This window comes from Ciconia boyciana, chromosome 16 (genome assembly GCF_034638445.1).
Source record: "Ciconia boyciana chromosome 16, ASM3463844v1, whole genome shotgun sequence".
Classification (NCBI taxonomy): domain Eukaryota; kingdom Metazoa; phylum Chordata; class Aves; order Ciconiiformes; family Ciconiidae; genus Ciconia; species Ciconia boyciana.
The window spans coordinates 12,248,177-12,271,198 of NC_132949.1; the positions used below are offsets into that span (position 1 = coordinate 12,248,177).

Genomic DNA, 23,022 nt, shown 5'->3' on the forward strand with positions numbered 1-23,022 from the left:
CGTTGGACTTTGGATTTCAGACTCAGTTTGATTTAACCTGAACATTTCTTCTTAAATCCTGGGGAGGGTGAGGTTCCCGATCCTGCTCTGCTCAGTGATGCTGATGCTCATCCCTGGATGCCTCCTTGCTGCGGGAGGCTTTGGGGGCCAAGTGTTCAGACAAGTTCAGCTTCAAGCTGAAGCTTTCTCCAGCAAAACATAGCCCCTGAGACACGCTGTGCTCACCCTTAGGGCTCTCCCTCCCTGCCGCACGTCCTCCATGCTGGGTTCCCATGCCCATGGTGTCCCGGTGGCTTTGTGCCCCCCTGCCCTGGTTCAGGCCGGTCCTGATCTCCACCACCAGCCTGAGCCGAGCGTGCCCTGTTTTTTCACAGGCGAGACACAGGACCCAAGGCCATGCCCGTGTGGAGTGAGGAGCAGCTGTGCACTCACCCCATCATTGCAGACGCCCTGCGCTTGCCGTGCCCGCCCTGTGCTGCAGACCCAGCCCGGCCATGGAGAGCACAGGTGGGTGATGCTGAGCACCCCAGGGTGCCGGGGCGGGGGGGAGGGGGCCAAGTGAATGAACCCACCTCATCTGCCTTCTTGTGCCTCGATTACCCTCTGATAAAATACGTGGATATCTAAGGAGGATTCATTGCTGCTGGGCAGACCTTCCTCTTTGCAAGGTGTTGGCAGACCCTTGAGAAATGAGGCACGAAGAAACCAAGGGGCAGCCAAAAGATGTGCTGTAGAGGGGCACTTCGAAAGCACCAGGTCCGGCAGCAATTCACATTTGAATTTTAAAGCAGTTTTATGTTTTATTGTATTTTTTGTGTCCATTTTTTCCCCATCTCTGTTTCATTTTCACACTGTTTCACAAGGTGGTGTTGGTCTCCTGGCACCCTGAGGTCAGGATATCAACACTGAAAAGTTTTATTTCATTTCGAAGCCACTACTGTTTGTCATGGGTAGGTTGAGAGTGTTTTTAGATCAAAGTGCCTCTTGTTTGTGTTGGAACGAATGCTTTGACGCTCTGCTCCCCATGAAGCAGAGCGTCATGAAGAAACCTCAGCGTATCATGACTGTAGTCACTTTGATTTAGAAAAAGAGGACAGTATTTATATCTGTGCTCAGGAAAAACTTCCCCTGGTAATTGGAAACATACACAAATAAAAAGAATAGGAAATTTCAAATAGTCCATTACTGTGTAATTCCCTAGTGCAAAACCAATGAACATAATAGTGAAATTGAGGAGCTTTACAAAAATCACTGGAGAGAAAACAAAAAGGAGAGAAAATACAAATTTCCAAAGCAAAATTTTGATATTTCCCCAAATGACACTTCCAAAATGAGAAAAATCCCATTTCAAAGGACATTTTTGCACTGTAGTTTCTCCCCATGTGGGTACAATGGCATGAACTGTGCTGGCAGAGATGGAACTTCCCGTGTATGCACACACAACTTTGCCAGCATGTGAATAATTGTGAACCTGAGTGTGTGGTTGTTTTCTAACATAGCTTCGACTGAAGCCACAGCAGTAAGTACCCCTCTGCAGAAGAAGCCTGAATTGAATGAATCCTCCATACAAGCATCCCTAAGGGGACGTACTTCCCTGGGGTCAGTAAATAGGAGAACTATTTTGGCTATTGGGCTGTACTCAGGAATAGGCCATCCTCAATACTTTAAATTTTGCATTTCCTAGTTGTTGTTTATGCTGGGCTCGTGTCTGCTGCCCCTATGCCCTGGTCACCATCTCATTGGACCCATGGCACTGCAGTCTTGGGCTTGGAGAGGGCAAGAGTGGCTTGTCATGTGTCTGGCCATGCTGCCTTCCCTGCAAGCTGGTGACAAGGAGGCAGCAAGGATGCTGTGATGGCCAAAGTGCTCCTGCTCTCTGCCGTGCATCGCCAGTGGGAACGGTGGGAACTCTGGGGTGCTATGTCCACTCCCCTGCATGATGACCCTGGGCCCAAACACCCTCTAAAAGACACAGTAGAAGAGCAAAAAATAATCTCTGGGTTTTGCTTCAAACCCATCCTGAGATGGTGCATGGGTCTGCACGGGATGAGGGGGCAGAAACTCAAAGCTGCCCCATCTCCTGCGTGATCATGTCTTGATGGTCCTCTGCCCACAGGAGCACTCACTGGAGATGGCCCTGCTTGTCTGACCCTCCAGCTGAGCTGTAAAATCCCCCCTGTATTTTCCTGTTTCCCTTCCTGTAGCTCTCAACCAGCCAGCTCCCAACCCCCCTCCCCCAGTCACTGTGCCTTGTAAAGCCCAAAGCACTGCCTGCTCCACCAACCGGACCCAGCCCAGTTGGCTTTATCTCCTTCCAGAGCCAAGGAAGGATGTTTGGAGGCTGCGGTCCTTGAGCACAGCTCTCAAATAGTGTCACCCTGGCTGCCTCCTCTGTTTCTTGTAGGTAAAGATGAGTGCCCACCGCTCTCCTTCTGCCATCTCTCTGATGTTAGGGAAGATGGCACTGTGGCAGAAGAGGGAGTGAAGAGAATGAGCAAACTGAGGAGCAAAACTGGGCAGGAAATGTGGTGGTAATGGCACCAATCCCAAAAGGCAATCCCATGTGGATGAGACAACTCAGATCGGGCAGTATGTCTGGAGCTCCCTTAGGACCTGGATAAATTGCTCCTTGCTTGCATCCTTGCCACGCAGGCGAGACCCTCTCAGCCACTGCTGGCAGTGGTCCAGACCCCAATGGTGAACACGGAGGCAGGGACCTGCCCCAGGAAAGGGGCAGGAAAGATGTTTACCACAAACATCTGAGATCCTCCCCTGCATCAGGCCATGTTCTGGCTGCTCCAGCCTACAACTTCGTGCAGAAGGAGAGCATCACCTAATAGTAACCAACTTTATACAATGCTTTTTTTTATTACAAAGGAACAAGAATTGTTTTGCTGATAAGGAAAGAGAAGCCCACTGTAAGAAGGGACACAAAGACAGGCTGTGGTGGAGTAAAGGGACCTTGCAGCTCTCCCGGCCGATGCCCCACGTGCTTTCAGGGCTGACTTTTATTTTACATCTTTGAAGTGTGGGTGAACATGGCCAGCCAGCTGTCATGCAAGCTCACTCATGACCACAAGCCCTTGCCCCATGTACGAGTCATACCCCAAACTGGGTCTGAGGTTGTCAGACTTATTTTTGGCCGAGAGCAGGATGTAGTTTGGTTTTGATGCGTATGAGGTGCTTGTGGTGGTTACCAGGCAGAAGCACCGACCTCGGGTCCCTGCCTGGGGGAGCAGAAGGTGCTTGGGGCCCGTGGGTGTGTTGCTGCACGTCAGGGAAAGGCTGTGAGGGGTCGTGGGTGGAAGGCAGGAGGGGACATGCCCAGCCTGCTGGCTCTGCCTGGATTTCCCACGAGGGGTGAGCTGCCGGTGCAGGCAGCAGACCTTGTGGCAAGAGTGCTCCTTGCAATGGGTATGAGCTTGAGGCCAAATCCATGCAGTGCCAAAACGCAGAGGTGTTTCTGCTTTTTCACAGTGCCAAGCTGTGGTTTAATTTCGTTAGCTTCTATATGTAATGTGTGGGTTTTTTTATTGAACAAGGGGAGAGAGGGGCTCTGCAGAGCTCATGCATGAGCAGTCCTCTGCAGAGCTTCTCTACTGCCATGTCCCTGCAGGAGCACTTTGCTCTCCAGTATGGCTCCAGGGGCCACCAGTCGGTGGGATAGCATTCGTGGGGTGGCTTGTCCCTGGGTGCCAGTCTCCCAGGGATGCTGGCCTGCCTGCTCACGTCCTCTTCATCCCCGCAGAGGTGGAGTCGGACATCCTGCGCCGCGTCCGCACGCTGCTGCGAGAGCTGGATGGGCACCACCCCGCCTGTCAGTGCGACCGAGGTAGGGCAGACCCCCGGCACGGCTCCCGGCAGTCAGCACCCACCGTCCCCGGCGCTGCCTCGCTGGGGCATTGCTTGGCCCCAAATCCCCACTGCTCCCCTCTCTCAGACAGCACCAGGGTGGAGGGGACATGGGGTAGCCTCACCTCCCTGGCACTGCTCTGCCTTTTCTAACCTGCTCTCAGAGGTGGTAAATCTTCGGCAAGCTCCTGGTGTCTGCTGTGCACCAACCTCAGCAGCTTTCATCCCTCCTCTACATGGCTGTTACACCCTCTACACCCTTCACTCCCTCAGGGGGTCCAGCGTTGAGGTGGGACATCAAATGCCAGAGTTTGTGATGCTGTTCCCAGCTCTGACACCGACTCACTGCACAGCCCCGTCCAACTCACTTAACTCCTCTGAGCTGGAGTCTCCCCATCTCTCCCTGTGGGGGTATCGCTTTGCCATGCACTGCTCAGCTCTTTGCTAAAGAGTCAGCTGAAATCCCTGTGTTACAGTTTTAGAGAATAAAACTCTAGTTGACCCAGGAACTGGACTGCTACAGCCTTAGGAAAGTTAATTGATTTTGAAAAATTGATCTTACTTGGAGTCCATGGAATATTTTACAGTTAATTAAATTTGATTTTTTCTGGAATAAGCCTTGACATCTGCAGGACTGAGCTGCTTTGTGGTCCTTGCTCTGAGTGTGAGCTATTGACAGCCAGCATTCAGGTGCTGTGTGCTGGGACTAGCAGGAACCCAAATTCCTGGGGGCAGGTAGCGAAAGCAAGCAGTCTTAAACAGAGCAACAGAAGGAACAGGAAACAAACTTCAAGTCCATTGCCCTGCCTTGCTTTTCTCCAGCTCTCCAGTCCAAGGATCTCTGGGACCTTTTTCCAAAATTTCCCCAGTGTTAGAGGTACGATACATCAATGCTGCACCTGGAATCAGGGCAGCAGCATGACTTGTTCCTTGCAGAGGGTCACTGATTGAAGCAGAGGGCAGAGAAGCCTGGTTTAGCTCTGATAGTGATGTCAATGTAGCATCCCAGTGGGTGATTTTTGCAGCAACAGTGCCAGGTCTGCTGATTCGTCTGTCAAACGCTGTTTCTGACCCATTGCTGCTCTGCTCTGCAACCTGACTGCTCTTGGCTTTCACTTCTCAGGGATGCTGCGATGGACCCTGCATAAAAAAATCGACCAGAATCTCAGTAACAGCTCCATCCTGGTCAGGATCCTGGTGAAGGAGCTGGAAAGGGTGAGTGCTGCCTCAGAGACATCCCCGGAGCACTGGGCTCAGCCCCTCTGTGGCGTGTGCCCTGCTGCGGGGCCCAGGGGAGCAGAGGGATGGGGACTCAACACCTGCGGGGCTCTGCCTCCCTGCTGGGGCATCCCGGGCTTGAGATGGCTAAGGTGTTTTTAGGGGCCTTGAACCTAGCTGGGGACTGTGGCTCATACCAAAGAGTGGAAAACTCTGTGGGACAGCAGGGCAGAGCTGTAGCTCGTCCCCAGCTGACGGCTGCAGGGACCAGGGTTTGCCCCAAAAGTGACAGCGAGACATGGGCAGAGCAGGGAACCTCTCCAGGCTCCTCGATGCCACAGCAGCCAAAGGCAGCCGGCCTTTGCAGCTTGCAAATAGCACAGTGTGAAACACTTCCAACTACCCCCAAATCTCCCTCATCCCACCCCAGACAGCTGAGTCACAGGTCGAGTGGAAATTTCTCCTCCATGTCACTCATTTCCTCCACAGAGGGTGTCAGAGCAGAAACATCTAACCCAGTATCCTGTCCTGAGAGAATCTGATGGAAACCTTGTGATGGATTTTTTTGTTTCATTAATTTGTCTTGTCACTTTTTGGTCTTGTGTAAACTTTTAGCACCCTCAGCCTCCTGGCACGACCTGGTTTGTGGTTTGATGAGATGTCATGTGTAGAAGCAGCACCTTTTCTTTCTTATGTGCCTGCCTCATTTTACCCAGCACCCTCTGATTCCCATGCAGGGAGGAAGAGCCCATGTTCCCCTCTGCCTCCTCCCCATCCCGGTGATGAGCCCTGCTAGTCGTCCTTTGTGCAGAAACCTCCCCGTACCATTTTCTCTGCATCTTTCGTACCATTTTCTCTGCATCTTTGCTATTCCCCCTTTTGAGCTGGAAGGACGGAGCCGCCTTGCTTGGCATTTCTCAGCTCCTGTGTCTCCGGCCAGCTGCTGCTCAGCCCTGGGGGGGCCAAGCACTCTCTGCAGAGGCTGTCACCTCCCTCTGTCAACAGTCCCATATCACACACTTGAGCCATGTCCGCCCAACACGGACCCCTATGCGCAGATTGCAACGCTGTGAACATTGAGCGGTTATTCCTAATCTTTGTTTCCTGCCTTTTAAGCAGATCTGAGGCTATTTGCAGGCTTTCTCTCTCATGCTATGCAGTTTAGCTTCCATCAGTACCTTGGGGAGGGATCTTATAAAGAGGCTTTTGCAAATACAGACAGACAGGAACACCCACATCACCCTTGGCTATGGATGCAGGGATTCTCCCGGAGGGTTGAGGTCTGCTTTCCTCTGCAAAAGCCATGTCAGTCCCTCACTGTTATACCTGTTATCACTCTGCTGCTCTTATCTTTCTTTGCCCAGGAGGGGTGTCAGGCCTCCTGGTCTGTAATTCCCTTCATCTCCCTGAAGCTCTTGGAAATCAGTGCCACTTCCCCCCCCGCCCCCAGTACTGCAGCAGCCCTGAGCAGTCAGCACCAACCTCAGATAATAATTTAGCAATTTTATGCTTGAGTTCCTCCAGGGCTCTGGGCAAATATCAGCTGGTCTCAGCAATTCAGTGTTAATTTTATTGATAATTTCTAAAGCTTTGCTACCATCAGTTCCATTTAACTCATATCCATCAGCACAGCAGCCCTGAAGAAAGGTGCTGAAAATATCTTTGGGATGGAAATATCTTTCCCATGTTTATCCAGGGGCATTCCCGTTGCTGGAGCTGTCAGTCAGAGCCAGGCTGCAGGGAAGGGCCAGGGCTGTGTCGGCTTGAGCATCCATCTGGCTTCCCACAGGCCAGGATGGGGATGCAAGAGCATCTCTCCTTCCTGTCCCCTCTGGTCCCACACCCATGAAATGTAAAACAGGCTTTTTCCAGAGGGTTCCCAGTGGTTTTATATTTTCACATGAATTTTTACAACAGAAAGGAGCTCCTTAATGAGCTCAGTTGGAAACTTTTGCTCGCTCTCTCCCACCGTGACTGCTGCATATGCGCTTCACAGCTCTCAGTGTGCAAAGTACCGTCCCACAGCAGCTCCCAGAGCCTTCATGTCCCTACAACAATCTCCAGCCCTACGATGCAGTGGTGGCCTCCCCCTCACACATGGTCCACCCCCTCACACCCTTCTCCAAGGCTTGGCTTGCATGGGATGCCCACCAGGCCGGACCTGTCTGCCCCAGGGACATCCTGCCCACCCTGGTGGCCTGTGGAGGGACCCCAAACCCCACATTGACCTGGGGAGCATCACCCCCGAGCCAGGGTGAATTCCCGTGCTCTCCCTGTGTGTCTGAGCCGCTGAGCAGCTGGGACCCAGCACATCCCAGGGGCTGCAGTGGCTCCCCCAGCTCTGGTCTCCGCTGTTGCCCATCCCAGCACCCTGCCAGGTGCTACCTGTGCTGACTGTGCCTTTTGGTCCCACAGGCGGAGCGAGGTGACTTCAGACATTACATCATCCCCTTGCTGCACACGCTGATGTACACCTTGATAAAGGTAACCTACCGCAGGCTTTGCTGGGGCAAGATCCAGGGAAATCAGAAGCCACAGGAGGGACCACCTGAAGTCACTCAGCACCTATTCCTGTGCTGAAATATCCCAGTACCTGCCCAGCAAAGCCCTGGGACTACCACAGGTGGACTCAACTGTGCATTTCCCAGTGTGGTGTTTGATGGCTGAGACACTAGCATCTGTGACATGTATGGGAGTGACAGGTCCTTCCAGCTGACCCTCTTTTCTGGAGGTGTTCAGGTGCCTGATGGTGCAGGAAGCCACAACCTGGAAAAAATGTGTGCCTACAGCCCTTCAGTGGGTATTGCTGGAGGTTTCCAAACCATCCTAGGGCCTAGTTCTGCTTCATATATTGCATTTAAATCCATATTGAATTTGGTGTAGCTCTGTGCTGTCCCACCCTGGGCTCTGTTGTGGGGAGAGCGCTGTTAGGGATCACTGCCTGTGGCATCTCCTTAACTGCCCCTTTCTCACTCCAGGCTCCTTGCATCTCCGACGAGCTCTGCAGCAGAGTGTATGATTTCTGTAAGAAGCTGCTCACCCTGCCCAAGCCTTTCTGCACCATTGGTTTGGACTATGCTGTCAGGCTGAAGATGGAAAGGACAGCACCGGGTATGAGGGCTTCCCCGCTCTGCCTGTGCATGGCACGGTGAACGGCTTGGGTCCTTGAGGCAATGGTAGTGGGGATTTTGGGGGGCTTCTATACCTGAGCTGGCCTTTGCCTAATGCAGTGAGCCACGGCAGGGATTTCTGCATGGGACTGGCCAAACACTTGGGGGTCTTAGGGATGCATTTGGATGGGAGGGCTCCCCTCTCCTGATTTCAGTCTGCTGAGCCTTAGTTGCAGCAGAAAACCTTGGGGTCCTCCTGCTGTCAGTGTAGGCACCACCAGAGTCAAGTCCAGCCCATCTAAGGCCAGGTATATATACACCCTCTGTCTATATAAGAAACAGGGTGCTTATGCTCCCAGCCTGGGCATCTCAGTACATTTTGTGGAGGTCTCCTTCTTGCAAAGTGAACTCTCCATCTGAGATTGAGTTGCAGGCTGTCCAGCACGGGCTCTTCCTCCACTACCTGTGCATCAGGTTTTAGACACTAAAACGTCATTAGTTTCTGCAGAGAACACTCCCTTTTAGAAAGCAAGCCAGAGGACAATTCTATTTTCCTTTTTCTCTATGTTGCTCATTGAAGTTCTTCTTGCTAAAGTTTTCTTTAATAAGTCTTTAAAAGCAATCCTTTAAAACAGTGCAAGGTTGCAGACACCTTGTGAGGTAGAATATGAGAAACCTGGTGGGAAATTCGAGAGAAAGTGCCATTCTTGGTAGTCTCAGCCCATCACCATCACCCCGACCACTCTTCCCCAGTACCGCTTTGTCTGGAGCTCCAAGGTCCACCTTTATCTCACCTGACTTCTGGTAAAACAATTATTCAGTGTGGAGAGATGGGGAACTCCAACTAAGATAAGAGCTTCTCTCGGAGCACCACGAGGTTCACAAGATGACTGCATACTGTATTAGGTATCTGATTGAAGCGGGGTGGATGTGTCTTCACTGCACCAGAGCAGGGTGAGGGCAAAGTACATCCTTTCTGATTGAGAAACATGATGTACTCTTCATATCAACCCAAACGCTGTCCCCCGATGCAGCCCCGAGGATGGAGGCTGGGAGTTGGGCTCTTCCTCCTGCTTCCGACTCTGCTCCCAAGCTCATAATCCACTAAACAAAGGAAGGGAAATACAGGAAATTGTCCCTGAATAGAAGGGGTTTTCTTTTTATGTAGCATGGCCTATCTTTGTCCTTGACTATTTTTAACTCTGGTCCCAATTCTTGGCTCTTTTACTTAATCTCTCCAGCAATGGGTGTTCGCTGACTTGGCACACCCACCATCAGCCTCTACAACCAGGAGCAGCGCTGAGCTGCTCCAGTGAGTTGTGTTGTTATTTCTCAAGCTCTGACTCCTGCGTGTTTATCTTCTTGCATTTGCTAGGTATGTTGTACCAAAGAATGGTCATTTCCGAACAAAGTCTCAAAAGCGACCCGTACCCTTATCAGGAAAAGTAAGTAGCGCCTCTTCTAATGGGTTGTTACTTTTATTTCTTTATAGTCTCATAGTGAAATCTGTCCTTTTCCTGTGCTCTGAATTAATGTTGGATGGAACAGACAATTTGGACATAAACCACATGGCAGCACGTGGTCTTGCGGAAGCTTTGCATTGGGAGAAGCACATTGGTCCCACGTGCCCCAATTTATTTCTATGGTCCTGGGAGGCAGGGAGCCTCCCTTGGCAGGGAGACAGGGCAGAGGAAGGGAATGTCAGCAGCAATCCTTTTTTTCTGCATGGGATAATGGAGATGTGAGCTGCTCGTGCCAGCCCTGATGGCAGTAACGGGGAGTCCTCATCTCATCTCATCTCCCTCTTTTCCCATCCTCCCGCCCCACGCAGGATTTTCATCTTTGCCGATCCGGAGCTGCTCTCCGAAGCCATCTGCAATGCGTTGGTCACCGACACAGAGGCAGCTCAGGTCTCCCAGACCCCCCGGGCGTGCATGTGCTATGTGATCATCCATGCCATGCAGGCGGCCCTGGGCGAGGGCTGCGACATCAGTGGCTTGAAGGGGAGCCTCCAGGTAACTGGCACCACTTCTGCGGCACTACGTATGGTTTTCCAGTGGTCCTGCTCTTGCTGGGCACCTCAGAGCAGGAAAAGGTTTTTTGGCAAGAAGCGAGACCCCCCTGGCTCCTCACTGCTGGTCTCTATCCCCAGTAGCCCCAGTGTTACTTGCAAGGCTGGGCTACGAGCAGAGCTGGTGTTAAACTAAAAAATTCTTCAAATATAAAAGAGTTGCTGGAGCAGGACCTAAAGGTTTTGAATCTTCAGTTTGAGTCTTCAGTTTTGCACAGCAAAGCTGGGCTCTGTGGCTGAAATATAGGCTCCTCCGTGAGCCACTGGTCATTGCAAAAACACCTCAGTGGAAATGTTTCAACCAGTTTTCTCCAAAACCTCCTTCAAGGAGCTGCGGGGCCACAGTCAGACAAATGTCTGGTTCAAAAAGGCAACTTTGCAGGGGCTCTCAGTGATTTCCACTCCAAGGACACCTTTGTGTGTCTGCTGTCCCCATCTCCCGAGGGTCACTTGAGCTGCCAGCTCTGCTGTTGACTCCCCGAGCTCATGGCAGCTGGGAGCACAGTGCCCATCAGCTGCAAACCTGCCAGAAAAAAGCTTTAAGCAGACAGTACAGCCAGTATCTCCCCTCCTCCAGCCTTCCCTGGGGACAGGAAGACACTTGTGCCCTCTGCTGCGAAACAACAATTTTTGCAGGACTCATTTGCCCTCTTTCTGCCCCCTCCTGTGGCCCTGCCCGTGGAGCATATCCTCTTTTCATGCCTCTGCGTGTTAATAGCTGCTCCTCGCGACAGGATATGCCCACGAGTGACGTTGAGCACTGGTTCCAGCAAGTGGTGGCGGCAGGCGAGTGTGCAGGAAACGAGGCGAGTGCAGACCGCAGCCAGCACGCAGCGAGGCTGGAAAAGATTTACCACGCCATCCTCAGCTCCTTGCAAGCAGGTGAGCTCCCAGCCAGCCATGCACGGCGGGTTAAGGGAGCCATGCAAGCTGGCAGGCCCCTGTCTCGCTGCCATGTCCTCACCGTTGCCCTCCTACATCTGTCCATCCCCACCTCCCATCTGCCTCCACTTTAGCAGCATCCATCACCAGGATCACATTCTTGCAGCCTGGCTCCTTGCAGTGACCTGATGTCCAGGATGCCAAACTGCACATGGCAGTGGAAGGCAGATTTGTCACTTGAGGAAAGGGACCGTGGCAATTTCTGCTGCTAATTCAGCTGCCCTGAGGCCCAGGGACATGTGTCTGTCGTTTGCAAAGGGTGCCATAGGTATCAACCAGGGGAGGTTGGACAGACTCTCTAGTGCTCTGCTGGTGTAAGATACATCCTACTATGGCCTAGAGTGGGGAGACACTGTGCACCACTCCCTGAAACCTCCTTGCATTGATGTGGTGGACAGTGGTACTGCCATCTCCTTCCATACCTGGCAGTGCTCTGTTCCAGCCTGGTGCCATTGGGGCTACGTGGGCTATAACGAATGTCCCCATCCATCACAGCTCCTCACACAAACCTGGGGAAGACCAGAGGGAAACGAGGGTCATGATTCCCTCTTCCTGGCTACTCCTGGTGGAAGGTCCCTGCATCCCAACCCCTTCCCCAAAATGAGCTGGAGACTGTCCCACTGCAAGATGTGGGGAGGAGCAGTCAGTGGTGCAGGGAGAGGAGTGGGACCATCTCCTTTTGGTGGCAGTGAGCTATTGAATTGTCTCACTGCTTCTCACAGAGCCATAATGGGTTAAAAATAGCCAGCGATGGTGGGGTCAGAGACCTCCCTTGTGTCTCAGCTGACATTGCCAAGGGAGGTCCCGCCATGTGTGTTGGAGGCCCAGTGCTCAAAGACTGGTTTTTTTATTCTGCAATCTCTCTGCTGTCTGTAGCAAAGCAAGGTCCTTCACTTGCCTGTGCCTGTTTCCCCATCTTCATTTCTCCCTTTCACTGATGGTGTAGGTATCTTCTTATGGCTCAGTTTGTGATTACAGCCTCAGGTCTGGCCAGGAGGCAACCAGGGTGGGAGAGCCCTTGGGGTCAGCACAGGCTACCTCAGCCAGTGTCTGGAGCACAGCACCGGTGGGGGTTCATGCACCTGTGTGGGAAAACTGCTCCTGTGTGTTACAAGCATCCTTGTTTCCCCCAGGCAATGCTCCCTTGGGAGGGCTGCAGGGTACCCCTCTGCCCAACCCCAGCATCAGCTTTCACCTCTGGAGAGAAGATGACGAGCTCTGTGAGTGCCCCGGGGGGCTGTGGCAAGTTTGGACGGTGCCTGAGGCTGGGAAGCCTATGCAGAACATGTCATTTAGCCCTGATTCTTGGGCAGTGAGTTTCATAACCATCACCCAAGAGCCAAGTTTGTGGAGGCTCATGCTGACTGCACCAGCCTTCCTTCTTGTGGGGTGTTGGGGTCAGATCAGGGGATTAGGGGGGGAGAGGGGTGAAGGAGATGAGGGGGGAACCCCTGTGGCACAGGCTGCAGCAGGATGCACGCAAAGTACCTGATTTGAGTGATACTGAGCTCTCTTCATGGTGCAATGTGAAATGGGACTGAAAGACTGACTCCTCTTGGACCCGCTGGTGGAGATATTGACCCTCCAGTTTGCATGAGAAGAGGGAAGCCAGGATAGGACTAGGGCTCAGCTGGGGTTTGGTTGTATTTCCCTCCTCGAGCTCCCTTCTGCCCGCAGGGAAGGAATTGGTGCTGTTTATCCGCCCACTGTCGCAGAACTGTGAGCCCGACTGCCTAAGCCAGGACCTGGACAACTTTGAGATCCAGGATATCATTTCGGACTGTGAGTGCTGCGAGCAGACACGCTTCTCCGTGCTCTCCACCGACAGCGGCATCGAGCGAGACCTGCCCATGGCAGCCGAGGAGCCCTTCACCCCTTGCAGCACCGAGACAGAGCAATCCCGGCTCCAGAGGAAGGGTGGCATTAAAAAAAAGCCGTCGCCGCTGGAGAGTGTGGCCTTCCTGCAGGCTGGCTGCAATGGTCCCGGGGTGAAGCCCCCAGCGAAGCCACAGAGGAGACCAGGCATCCCCTTGGAGCCTGCAGCCCCGCTCCAGAGGCTGCACACTGCCCGCATCGTGCTGCTGGGGGACGACCGGATCCTGGGGCGCCTGGCCCAAGCCTACCACTCTCTGAGGTAACTGGTGGCCACAACCTCTTTGGCTCTGGGGGCTTGGGAAAAGAGAGAACAGAGTGGGGCCTTGCTCTTCAGCCTGTTGAAGCAGCCAGGATGGCTGGGAATGGGGTTGGGCTCCAGTGTTACCTGAAACAGGATGGAACCCAGGTGTTTTGCATCCAAATGCATCCGTCTTCACCAGCTGCATGGCATCATTTGGCTCTGTTGGCCCAAATGATGCACTCAGGGAGTTTTTCCCTTCTGTCCATTGAATGGGTTAAATGAACAATAAACGAGGCAAGACTTTTTCCTATGCAAAAAGGAAAAATTCTAAAGAAAAGCTGTTTTCTGGCTGCCCATCCAGCTCACCCGGGCCAGGAGACCAACGTGGGGCGGGTCTGGGTCGTGGTGCAGACAGCAGCCTGGGGAGCAGAGCTGGGTGCAGAGGGGACCGCTGGTCCCAGCTGAGAGGCCATCTGTGGGATGCCCCTTCCCCCTATCATCTCCCCTTGCCAGATTTGGGAACCCAGGGGCACTACTGCCATCCTGTCACAATGGGCAAGGGAGGCATGCGAGGAAGGCATGAGCTCCTGTTGCAGAGAAGCTGCGATCTCCTGGCACTGCCAGCCTTGGCCAAGAGCCATTTTCCTCCACCTTCCCCTTGTGACACAGCTATTTATCTTTCCATTTCAAGGAAACGAGAAACACGGCGAATTTTCCTGACTCCCAGGCTGAACCTGCAATTCTACTACATCCCGGTCGTGACAGGGCAGCCAAACACCTTGGCTGTTGCGGTGAGTCTGGGCTCGGCAGCTCTGGGCACTGCTGCTGGTTGCCAGTGGCTGACGGTGTTTTTGGAGGAAGAGCAGGGGGGGTTACAGGAATTCACATCCGTTAATGCCTAGTTCCTAGAACCAGGAGGGTGGGAGCCAAGACAGGGTGGCTGGGCTCAGTTTGCAGACTGACTGATGGGAATCCATCAGCTCCAGAGACATTCAGGTTGCTCCAACCACCCTGACAGGTGATAACTCACAGACTAGAAATGGTATTCAGTTTTGCTGCTATGTCCCAGCTATAGGAGGATCGAGAGAGCTTCAGCAAAGGACTGATGCTTTTCTCACCTCCCAAATGCTTAGGGGAAGCGGTCACCCTTTACTGAGGGCTTTGACTGCTTGGTTGTTGCCTCACTTTTAGTTCTGCAAGTCACTACCTTGCAGTTTATCTTGGGCAAATCTCTTCCCCTCTGGCAGCCTTGAGACAGCAATAAAAAAAGTTGCATTTCTCACAATATTTTAAACTGTCCCAGAGCTAGCTGTGAGTCCTGACAAATGTGCCATTATAAAAAGGAGTATTTATTCTTTTCATTCTTCACTTAATTTTTGTTCTTGAGCATCTGCTAAGTGAGTGCTGCAAGAAATGTTTTGCCATCTTCTCTGGACTGAGCAGGGAAGGTGGAGGGATAGGGGAGCTGCTCATGGGGCATTTGCGCCTCAGCTCCTTTTGCCTCCTCTATGGCTCCCGGTATTTTGAGCCATGATCGTAGTCTGAGCTGTTGTGTTTCTTCTGCAGGACCACGCTGCCACCGGCCAAGAGGAGCTCTGCGAGGTGGCTGGGTACCTGGGCAGAGCCGACCCGTGGTACGAGAGCAACATCAACACGCTGTGCCACATGATTCCCAAGCTGGCCACCATGGTATGAGGGAAACCTTCCCACCTCCCCAGCCTGGCCCGTTTCCGAAACAGGTCTGCGGTACCTGAGGATGAGCTCGTGCCCTGCAGGGCTCCTCTGTGACCCAGATAGAGGCTTTCTCCCTGCAAACCCACCCTGGGGCCAGGCAGCCGGGAAGGTGCATGTGGCTGATACTGCCCCAGCCCACAAGACCCATTTGCTGTGATGGGTTTTTTTGGCCAAGGGACAGGAAATAGCAGATTTCAAGAAAGAAAATGTAAATGAGGCATTTGCTGAAATACCCCCGGCTCTCATTTCCTGGCAGTTTGAGCCACTATCGATAGCCTACCAAAAAGGGTTTGTTTCTCCCATTCACTTTGACTAGTTATGGCAGAGCAGCTCAGCGCTGCCCTGGGTGACAGCTCATTGCTCATTATTTATCTTGGAAGGTGTAAGGGTTTGTGGCAGTGTTTTTGAGAAGTGACTGTGGCTGATCCATAATGTGATTTGTCCCCCCAGCCTTCCTCTCCGAGCAAACATCTTGTGACTGATCTGTTCATCACTGATGTGATCGCATACTACGTTCGCATGGGCATCCAGCCCGTCTGCTTCCAGGTCTATGCTGTGAAGGTGGGTGCCACATCTCTTGTGCCTTCACGTGGCCCTGCAAGGGCTTGCAGAGCCCCACTGCTGGCAGAGCTGTGCAAAGTCAATGGGGTCTGGGGGCTTTTGGGGGATCTGAGCCTGGATCTCTGGGCTCTCCAGCCCACCCCCTCCTTGCCAGGCTCCCAGATCTAGCAGCTTCCTGTAGCACAACTTAGCCACAGTCAATGATCCCGGGAAGGCTATTTCAGGATCACACAGGTCAGCAAAGTGAACCTTGGAATTACCCCATAAGGACACAGATTTCCTGCTCTGCTGGACTCGGGTTTGCTCAGGAGCTCTGGCACCTCCTGCTGCTTTAGATGCTGTAAGCAAACAGGATTTTTCTGAGTGGCTTCGCCAAAACTTTCCTGTACCTTGCAGGGGCTTTGCAGGGCTTCCTGAAACACTCTTTTATTTATTTCCTGCAAGCTTTTCTCTGAAATGGTATCAGAGTGAGACCTGGCATTTGATAGGAGAGCAAAGAACTACTGTATTCAGTCATGTAACATCAACCCCCCATCTGCTCCTCTGGCAGTTTTCCCCCTTCAAAGCTTAGGGTGGTACCGATGCACACACCTCCTTTTAAGCTACCCGTAGCCAATGTGGTAACCTATTGCAGCAAAGAAGCAGCCATTACATGAGCAAACTGGCATGTGGCTTGCAAAGAGCTGGAAGAGCTTTGGTAATTACTGGTAGAGCATCACCAGGACTTGAACTAATGACATGTAGCTTGTAAACACTTGGAGCACCTGGCCCTCAGCTTGTGTGGCTGGGGATTTTGTTTTTTTGGTGAATTTTTATTCCACTCATTTCTCCTCCAAGACAAAAATCAAAAGCAAGCGAGAGAGTGGCTGACTCAGGCAGGGGAAGAGGAACTGACTCCAGATGTGGTTTTCAGATAGAGGTACCTAACCTACCCTGTTGTCATACAGGGTGTGATGCTGCTTCATCTGGAAAGACTAAGCCTGTTTTGCCTTTTTGGTTAAGACCACACTGTTCCTCTTTGGCTGCTGAGAGTTTTCCTGGAAGTGAGGGTCAACTCCCATGGGAGTTCAAGGTAGGGCTAGGAGTGGCTAGGAGAGGTTCTCCAGAACCTTATCTTCACATTTTGATCAAAACAAGCCCATGAAAAGAAAATGATTAATAGGTCTGAAGTGACCAGCTGATTTATGTGTATCAGGTAGAAATTACATGCCTTGAAGCTAAGCCAGCATCTGCAGTCAGGTGGGGGAAGCTGCTCCCCTTGACCTGGGTTGCCTCGGGGTGGATGGCTGGGAACAGACTCCTCTGTGGGTGCGCAGTGACACCCAGTGGCAGGGGACACTGCCCGTGGCTCTGCTGGCCAGGTTCTCTGGCCTCCTGGCAAGGCCTGCCATACTTCTGGGCTTCAGAAAGCAGAGCAAAGACCAGTTCTCTCCATTCCACAGGCGCCCTGGCTGCCATGATAAAATCATACATTCCCTTTGGTGATGTCACACCAGGGTGCTCTGCAGAACCTCTTGATGTCACAAGCCCAGTGTGACATCACAGGGTGACTGAGGAGGAGCTGTTCTTAGAGATTTTCCTCTCTTTCAGATTTTCTTCAATGACCCGGCACAGGAGCCAGCTGAGGACGTGTTCCTCACGGAGCTGCACACCCAGGTGCAGGAGAGCATCTCTCACAGGGGTGCGTATGTCCCCCCCCACTGAGCCATGCAGCAGGGGCTGCCATCCTGGGCGGGGGTCCTGCTGGTCCCAGCTCCCACTCGCCCTGTCCCCAAGCCTGCAGCAGTCAAGACCATGCCACGGGGCAATATCCCTTGTTCCCTGATGAGCAGGAAGCCTCCCTAAACATCTCCATCTCCCTCTCGGGTGCATGACACCAGGCTAAATGAGAGACCTTGTGGTCGCTGGCTCCTGGTCGCAACTAGGTTTTGTAAACTGTGGCTTTGGTTGGCTCTACCACCCTCTGAAGTTGGACCAGAACCATATTTTTATTGAGGAAACAAGCTGGGCTTTATAGCCATCCCGTTTGCCAGATATTTTCCCTGTTAGAAATTCTGCTTCCTTGAGTTGCCAGTGATGAGCCAAGGGTGCTTGAAGGCTGGACCATTACAGAGGTCACATCCAGCCCTTCCATCAGTGCACCCCAGTGTCCAATCCAATGGATGCTTGCCATTGCTGTTGGGCACAGACACTTGAGTGAGTCCATCTCACTGGACCTGTTAAGTGCACAGAGCATCAGCTCCCACAGGCAAGGAGAGAGGGGCCGGTGTGCCAGTTCATGACTGCTGTGTGACGGAGGGGGTGGCTCATCCCATGGGAGGACCCCTTTCTGCTGACCACAGACAGGTGGGATGAGTGAAACCTCAATCCTACCCGGTTCCCTCCTTGCAGAGTTAAGCATGACCAAGAAGAAAATGACCCTGGATGGCCCTGGCATAGATCTCACAGTAACGTACAGAAAGGTAAGTGGGGCTCTGGGCAGCCCAAAATGTCTCTGTCCACAGGGACCCCCAGCATGGCACAGATCTCCCAAAAGGAGTGCTCTGGCTCACCTTCTTTCCTCTGGAATTGCACTCCAGGAAGGGACAGAGAGGTCATGGTGAATTTTAAAAGCCTGTTAGCCAACCCTGCATTTGTGAAAAAATGCCCTCAAACCTCTCCATGTCTAACCTCTCTGCCAGGGTGAATTAACAGAGCCTTTCCTGCAGGTTGTGGTGAGCGATCGGACAAAGGAGCTGGCAATGTCCCTGCGCTCCACAGGTCTGGTGATGAAAGCCATTCCAGCCGACGAGGCTGAAGGTGGGTTCCTCCTGCTTGAGGCCTTGTGAAGAGGGTTTGCTTAGTGCTCAGTAGGGTAAATCTGACCACAGTACTTAGTGCTATGTGCCTGCACTGTGGGGGTTGAATCAGTGACATGCATATATTGGTGTCACCACCGTTCATGGCTGTGTGTTTTCTCATGAATTACATGCCTGAGGCTCCCTGTAATGTGGGGTTCAGCACAACCATAATCTAGGCTTGGAAGCAGCTTCCTCTTGCTGCAGCCTTCCTCTTTCACCTTGCCCTTAGCATAGCCTCTAAGGTTTCCACCCTGAGCATGATCCCACGCAAACCCTTAGCCCATGGAGCTTGCTAGAGTCCTCCTTTTCTGCTGTCCTATGTATCCCACGGACCCCTGGCAGTGCACTCGAGTGTGGGATCTGGCACCAGCCCCACTCAAAACTGAGCTGAGATCGTGCCATGGTCCAAGTCTAACATGCTGCTTCTGGTGCAGATCTGGCGTGTCTGAATGTGAACATCACTGAAATCGTTAGGATCAACAACTTGTCAGGACGATCGTTCTCAGTAAGTAGATGTGGATGCTCACGGCCCTGGAGGGGTTGGCCAATGTGTGGAAATCCCTTACAACAATGGTGAAAGGGGAAACACTCTGCTGGGGAGAAGGGCTTGGGGCCACCCTGCTCAGAGAGTGATTTGCAATTACTTTCTGTGGAAAAGTCTAGATTTCTGAGCCAAAGCCCCAAATGCCATCCCTGCTGCTCAATGCCACATTGAATCCTGTCTCAGGAAACCCTGAAGGACTGAGCTGCTGCTGGGGTGATTCTGTGACCCCAGGGACGAAGTGGAGAAATAAGGCTTAGCCCTAGTCATCGTGGTACAGGAGAGAGTCTGTAGTTTTGTGATCAACTCCATTAGCTCCACATCTCCAGCTGCAGTGCCATCCCCAGACCCCCATGTGTTAATCTCCACAGAGCTCATGAGAATAGAGGCCATTGGAGAAATATTTTAACAAAGCATAAACAAGAAGCAGGAACTTCAATGAATCTAATTACCAACTCAGAAAGATGGATATGCAAGAGATGGGACTGAAAACTTGGGCTCCTGTCCTTTTTGTTTTACATGAGAGGTCAGGTAGACCCCAGAGGACACGCTGCCCCATGGGAATGTGTCACTGCAGTTTGGGTGGCATTAAGTATTATTGTGCCTCAGTCATTTAGGGTTGCTCTGGAGCCTCCGGTCTCTCAGCTGGTATTTTTAGCTAGCCAGCACACTTTTGCTCATTTTCACCTGGCTTTTGGAAACACTAAGATACTGCAGCCTACGCTGGCCACCAAGATACACTACGGCCCTGGAGAACAGGCCATGCCCCACATCAGACATCCCAAACCTTGCAACCTGTGCAAGCATTGCCAGTTTGGAAAGTTTGCCCTTGCAAAATTTGACCAGGTTGTGATTACAGAAAAAGGACAAAAGAGACACTTCCCTCCTTAAAGAATTCACCTTGTGTCACATCTGAGGTTAAAAAAAAAAAAGAGAAATGTCATAATTTGTCCCTTTCATACCCAGTATGCACACACCACCCGTCACCACGCAGCCCAGGGAAGGGAAGTGAGGCACTGACTGGGCTCTTCTTCCTCTCTCAATCCAGGCTGTGGCAAACAGGTTGAAAACACGCAGTATCAAAATCAGGAGCACAGAGCAGAGGCCCTTCACGGTGTGTCTGGACAAGGACAGCAGAAGAACCTACAGAAATGTGATCAGGTGAGAATGCCCCACATGCCAGGCTCTGAGCATCTCACTGGTGACCTTGCATCCCTCCCTGGAAGGGGTCCCAAGGTGGCAGAGCTGTTTCCCAGGGAGTCCTAGTCCTGATCCTTGTACATGACAAAAGACCCTTGGGCAAATACATTGCTTCTCCAGGGAAAGCAGGGCAGAACGGTGCTCTCCTACCTTTGTGTTTCCAGGTGAGGCTGTGAAAAACAAAACAGTTCTTCCATATTAAGTAAGGTGTTGTCATTAAGACAGTAGAAGGATAGGTACCTCCAGGGACAAACTAAGATCTTAGACACTGAGATCAATGATACTAAACTAGGAGGAGCTGTGGATTCCCTCAAGGGTAGAGAGGCCTTACAGAGAGATCTGGATAGGCTAGAGAGCTGGGCAATCACCAACCATACGAAATTTAAGAAGAGCAAGTGCCGGATTCTCCACCTGGGACAGGGTAATCCTGGTTATACATACAAATTGGGGGATGAGAAGCTGGAGAGCAGCTCCGTGGAAAGAGATCTGGGGGTTTGGGTTGATGGTAAGTTGAATATGAGTCAACAGTGTGCCCTGGCAGCCAAAGGGGCCAACCGTGTCCTGGGGTGCATTGCATCAAGCATAGCATAGCTAGCCAGTTGAGGGAGGTGACTGTCCCACTCTACGCTGCACTGGTGCAGCCCCACCTCGAGTACTGTGTGCAGTTTTGGGAGCCTCACTATAAGAAGGACATCAAGCTATTAGTGTGTCCAGAGGAGGGCGACCAAGGCAGTGAAAGGTCTTGAGGGCAAGAGTTACGAGGAGCAGCTAAGGTCACTTGGTTTGTTCGGCTTGGAGAAGAGAAGGCTGAGGAGTGACCTCATCACTGAGGGGTGACCTCATCGCAGTCTACAGCTTCCTCAAGGGGGGCAGCAGAGGAGGAGGTGCTGATCTCGTCTCTCTGGTGACCAGTGATAGGAAACAAGGAAATGGAGTGAAGCTGCGTCAGGAGAAGTTCAGATTGGACATTAGGAAAAGGTTCTACACTGAGAGGGTGATGGGTCACTGGAACAGGCTCCCCAGGGAAGCAGTCACGGCACCAAGCCTGTCAGAGTTCAAGGAGCATCTGGATGCTGGTCTTAGTCATATGGTTTAGTTTTAGGTAGTCCTGTGAGGAGCAGGGAGTTGGACTTGATGATCCTTATGGGTCCCTTCCAACTTCAGATATTCTATGATCTCCTTAATTATATTGTGGAGCTGATACTCTCTGCACTGACTGCATTTCTCACCAGGGTATCTCAAACATATGATGGTGCAGGGGAGAGAATTCAGTGCTGTGGAAACAGCAGGGATCAATGTGCCTGTAGTAGTTGAAGTGACGTATGATGTGTGGGAAGTGAACAGACAGGGTCTGTGGTTCATGGTCCATGAGCCATGTGGAACTGCGTAAAATGTGAATTTCTGAGAATCTAACTGAGCCAGGCTCAGGACACTGGTTTTGTGGTCAAACAGCAATACACAGCAGTTGAAAAAGCATAAAAGCAGCTGCACATCTCAGTATGACAGCCCTCCCTCAGCAGCCAGTGAAAAGACCTGATGTTTAGTCTGAGGTCAGGCTCTGGCCCTCAAGGGCAGATCTGCACATGCAGTAAATATGTTCTTGTGCTCTTACAGCGTGGAAGTGTCTCCTTGCCTAGAGCCCAGCTACTGCTTGCAAAAGACAAGGACAATGAAATTCAGCCTGCACGAAACAGAAGATGTGGGGCTTGTGAAATACATGCCTAAGTCTCTGCTGTTGCCTATCAACACATTTGCAGGCATCATCCAATGAAGAAAATGAGAAAAAGCTGGTGTGAGAAATGTGACATTGTGTCACAGAAGAGATGGAAAAAGAAAACACACTAAAAGCCATCAACAGTGATTTTACAACGGTAATGGTGTAAAAAGCTGCAACAGCAGAGGTGGATAGGGCTCAGGGAGGACAGCTGTGCCTTGCTGAATGACAGTCATGACCACAGCTAACACCCCCCTGGCTAAGGGGCAGAGCATTGCTGAGGAACTGAGTTTTAACCTTTTGCACAAGTAGGGAAAACTTTTGAGCTTCTTCATTTCAGGAAGGCTGGGGAAAATACAGAGGTGATGGTGCTTGCTGTGCTTGTGGATCACAGAGCAGTTGCTATCAGTAATATTTATTATGGTGACGTCTCACAGCCTGGCAGGGGATCAGGGCCTGTTGCGCTGGGTTCTGCACAGCAAACTCTTCATTCTGGCACAGGGTGAAGTATTTGGGCAAACCAGCAATTATTCCCCTGACTGATTTAGGAAACCTCATTGTAAGCCTGACCACAACTGGGAGAGCATGTGTGTTTAACACAGCTTCTATGGAAGTCGGTGCAAACCCTGCTGTTGTTTCAAAGGGGCCACACAAAGTAACGATGAATGGTGTGAAACAGGGACGTGGGAAATCCAGTGCAATATTTGGCAGTGATGAACAGGGCAAGAACAGCTCAGGCTGCTTACGCAGTGCTGTGGGACATGCTTGGCTGTGAATGGTATAGATCTGCTTGAAGAAGAAACCTTATTCGAGCAGACAACAGAGGCTGCACAACAGCTCTTTGACATCTGAGCTGTACCTTTGAGTCTACCTGGGATTTTGCTGTGGCTTTGCTACGCGACCTCTCTGCATCTGGTCTGGAGCCTCATGAGCACCGGTTGCGTTCCTCCAGTTGTACATCCCGGGAACAACGACCTACCAGCCCAGCAGCAGCAGACCTCCTCCATGAGGTCAGACAGCAATACCTCTGCATCCCAGTCTGCCTTGCAGTCCTGGTTTGGTCTGTGTCTGCTGTGTGGGTAAGAGATGTAGAAGAGTGGAGTAGTGTTTCTGGGAATGATGG

General features: G+C 51.9%; 1 protein-coding gene across 1 annotated transcript; it reads left to right on the forward strand.

The window, feature by feature from the left end:
- Positions 1-392: 392 nt before the first annotated feature.
- Positions 393-21,956, forward strand: PIK3R6 (phosphoinositide-3-kinase regulatory subunit 6). Its single transcript, XM_072881020.1, has 19 exons — positions 393-507; positions 3,749-3,832; positions 4,976-5,067; positions 7,486-7,554; positions 8,049-8,181; positions 9,556-9,625; positions 10,012-10,195; positions 10,986-11,133; positions 12,327-12,413; positions 12,871-13,327; positions 14,001-14,100; positions 14,876-14,998; positions 15,494-15,604; positions 17,195-17,285; positions 17,996-18,066; positions 18,313-18,403; positions 18,879-18,949; positions 20,034-20,146; positions 21,800-21,956. Exons 1-19 carry the CDS (start codon positions 495-497, stop codon positions 21,954-21,956), a joined length of 2,265 nt encoding a protein of 754 aa, XP_072737121.1. The 5' UTR covers positions 393-494.
- Positions 21,957-23,022: the final 1,066 nt, after the last annotated feature.

Bases quoted from the DNA above. Each gene is read 5' to 3' on its own strand.
- PIK3R6 (XM_072881020.1), top strand. The intron at 12,414-12,870 runs GTGAGTGCCCCG...TTCTGCCCGCAG, and splicing joins GAGAGAAGATGACGAGCTCT to GGAAGGAATTGGTGCTGTTT. The intron at 20,147-21,799 runs GTGAGAATGCCC...GTGCTCTTACAG, and splicing joins ACCTACAGAAATGTGATCAG to CGTGGAAGTGTCTCCTTGCC.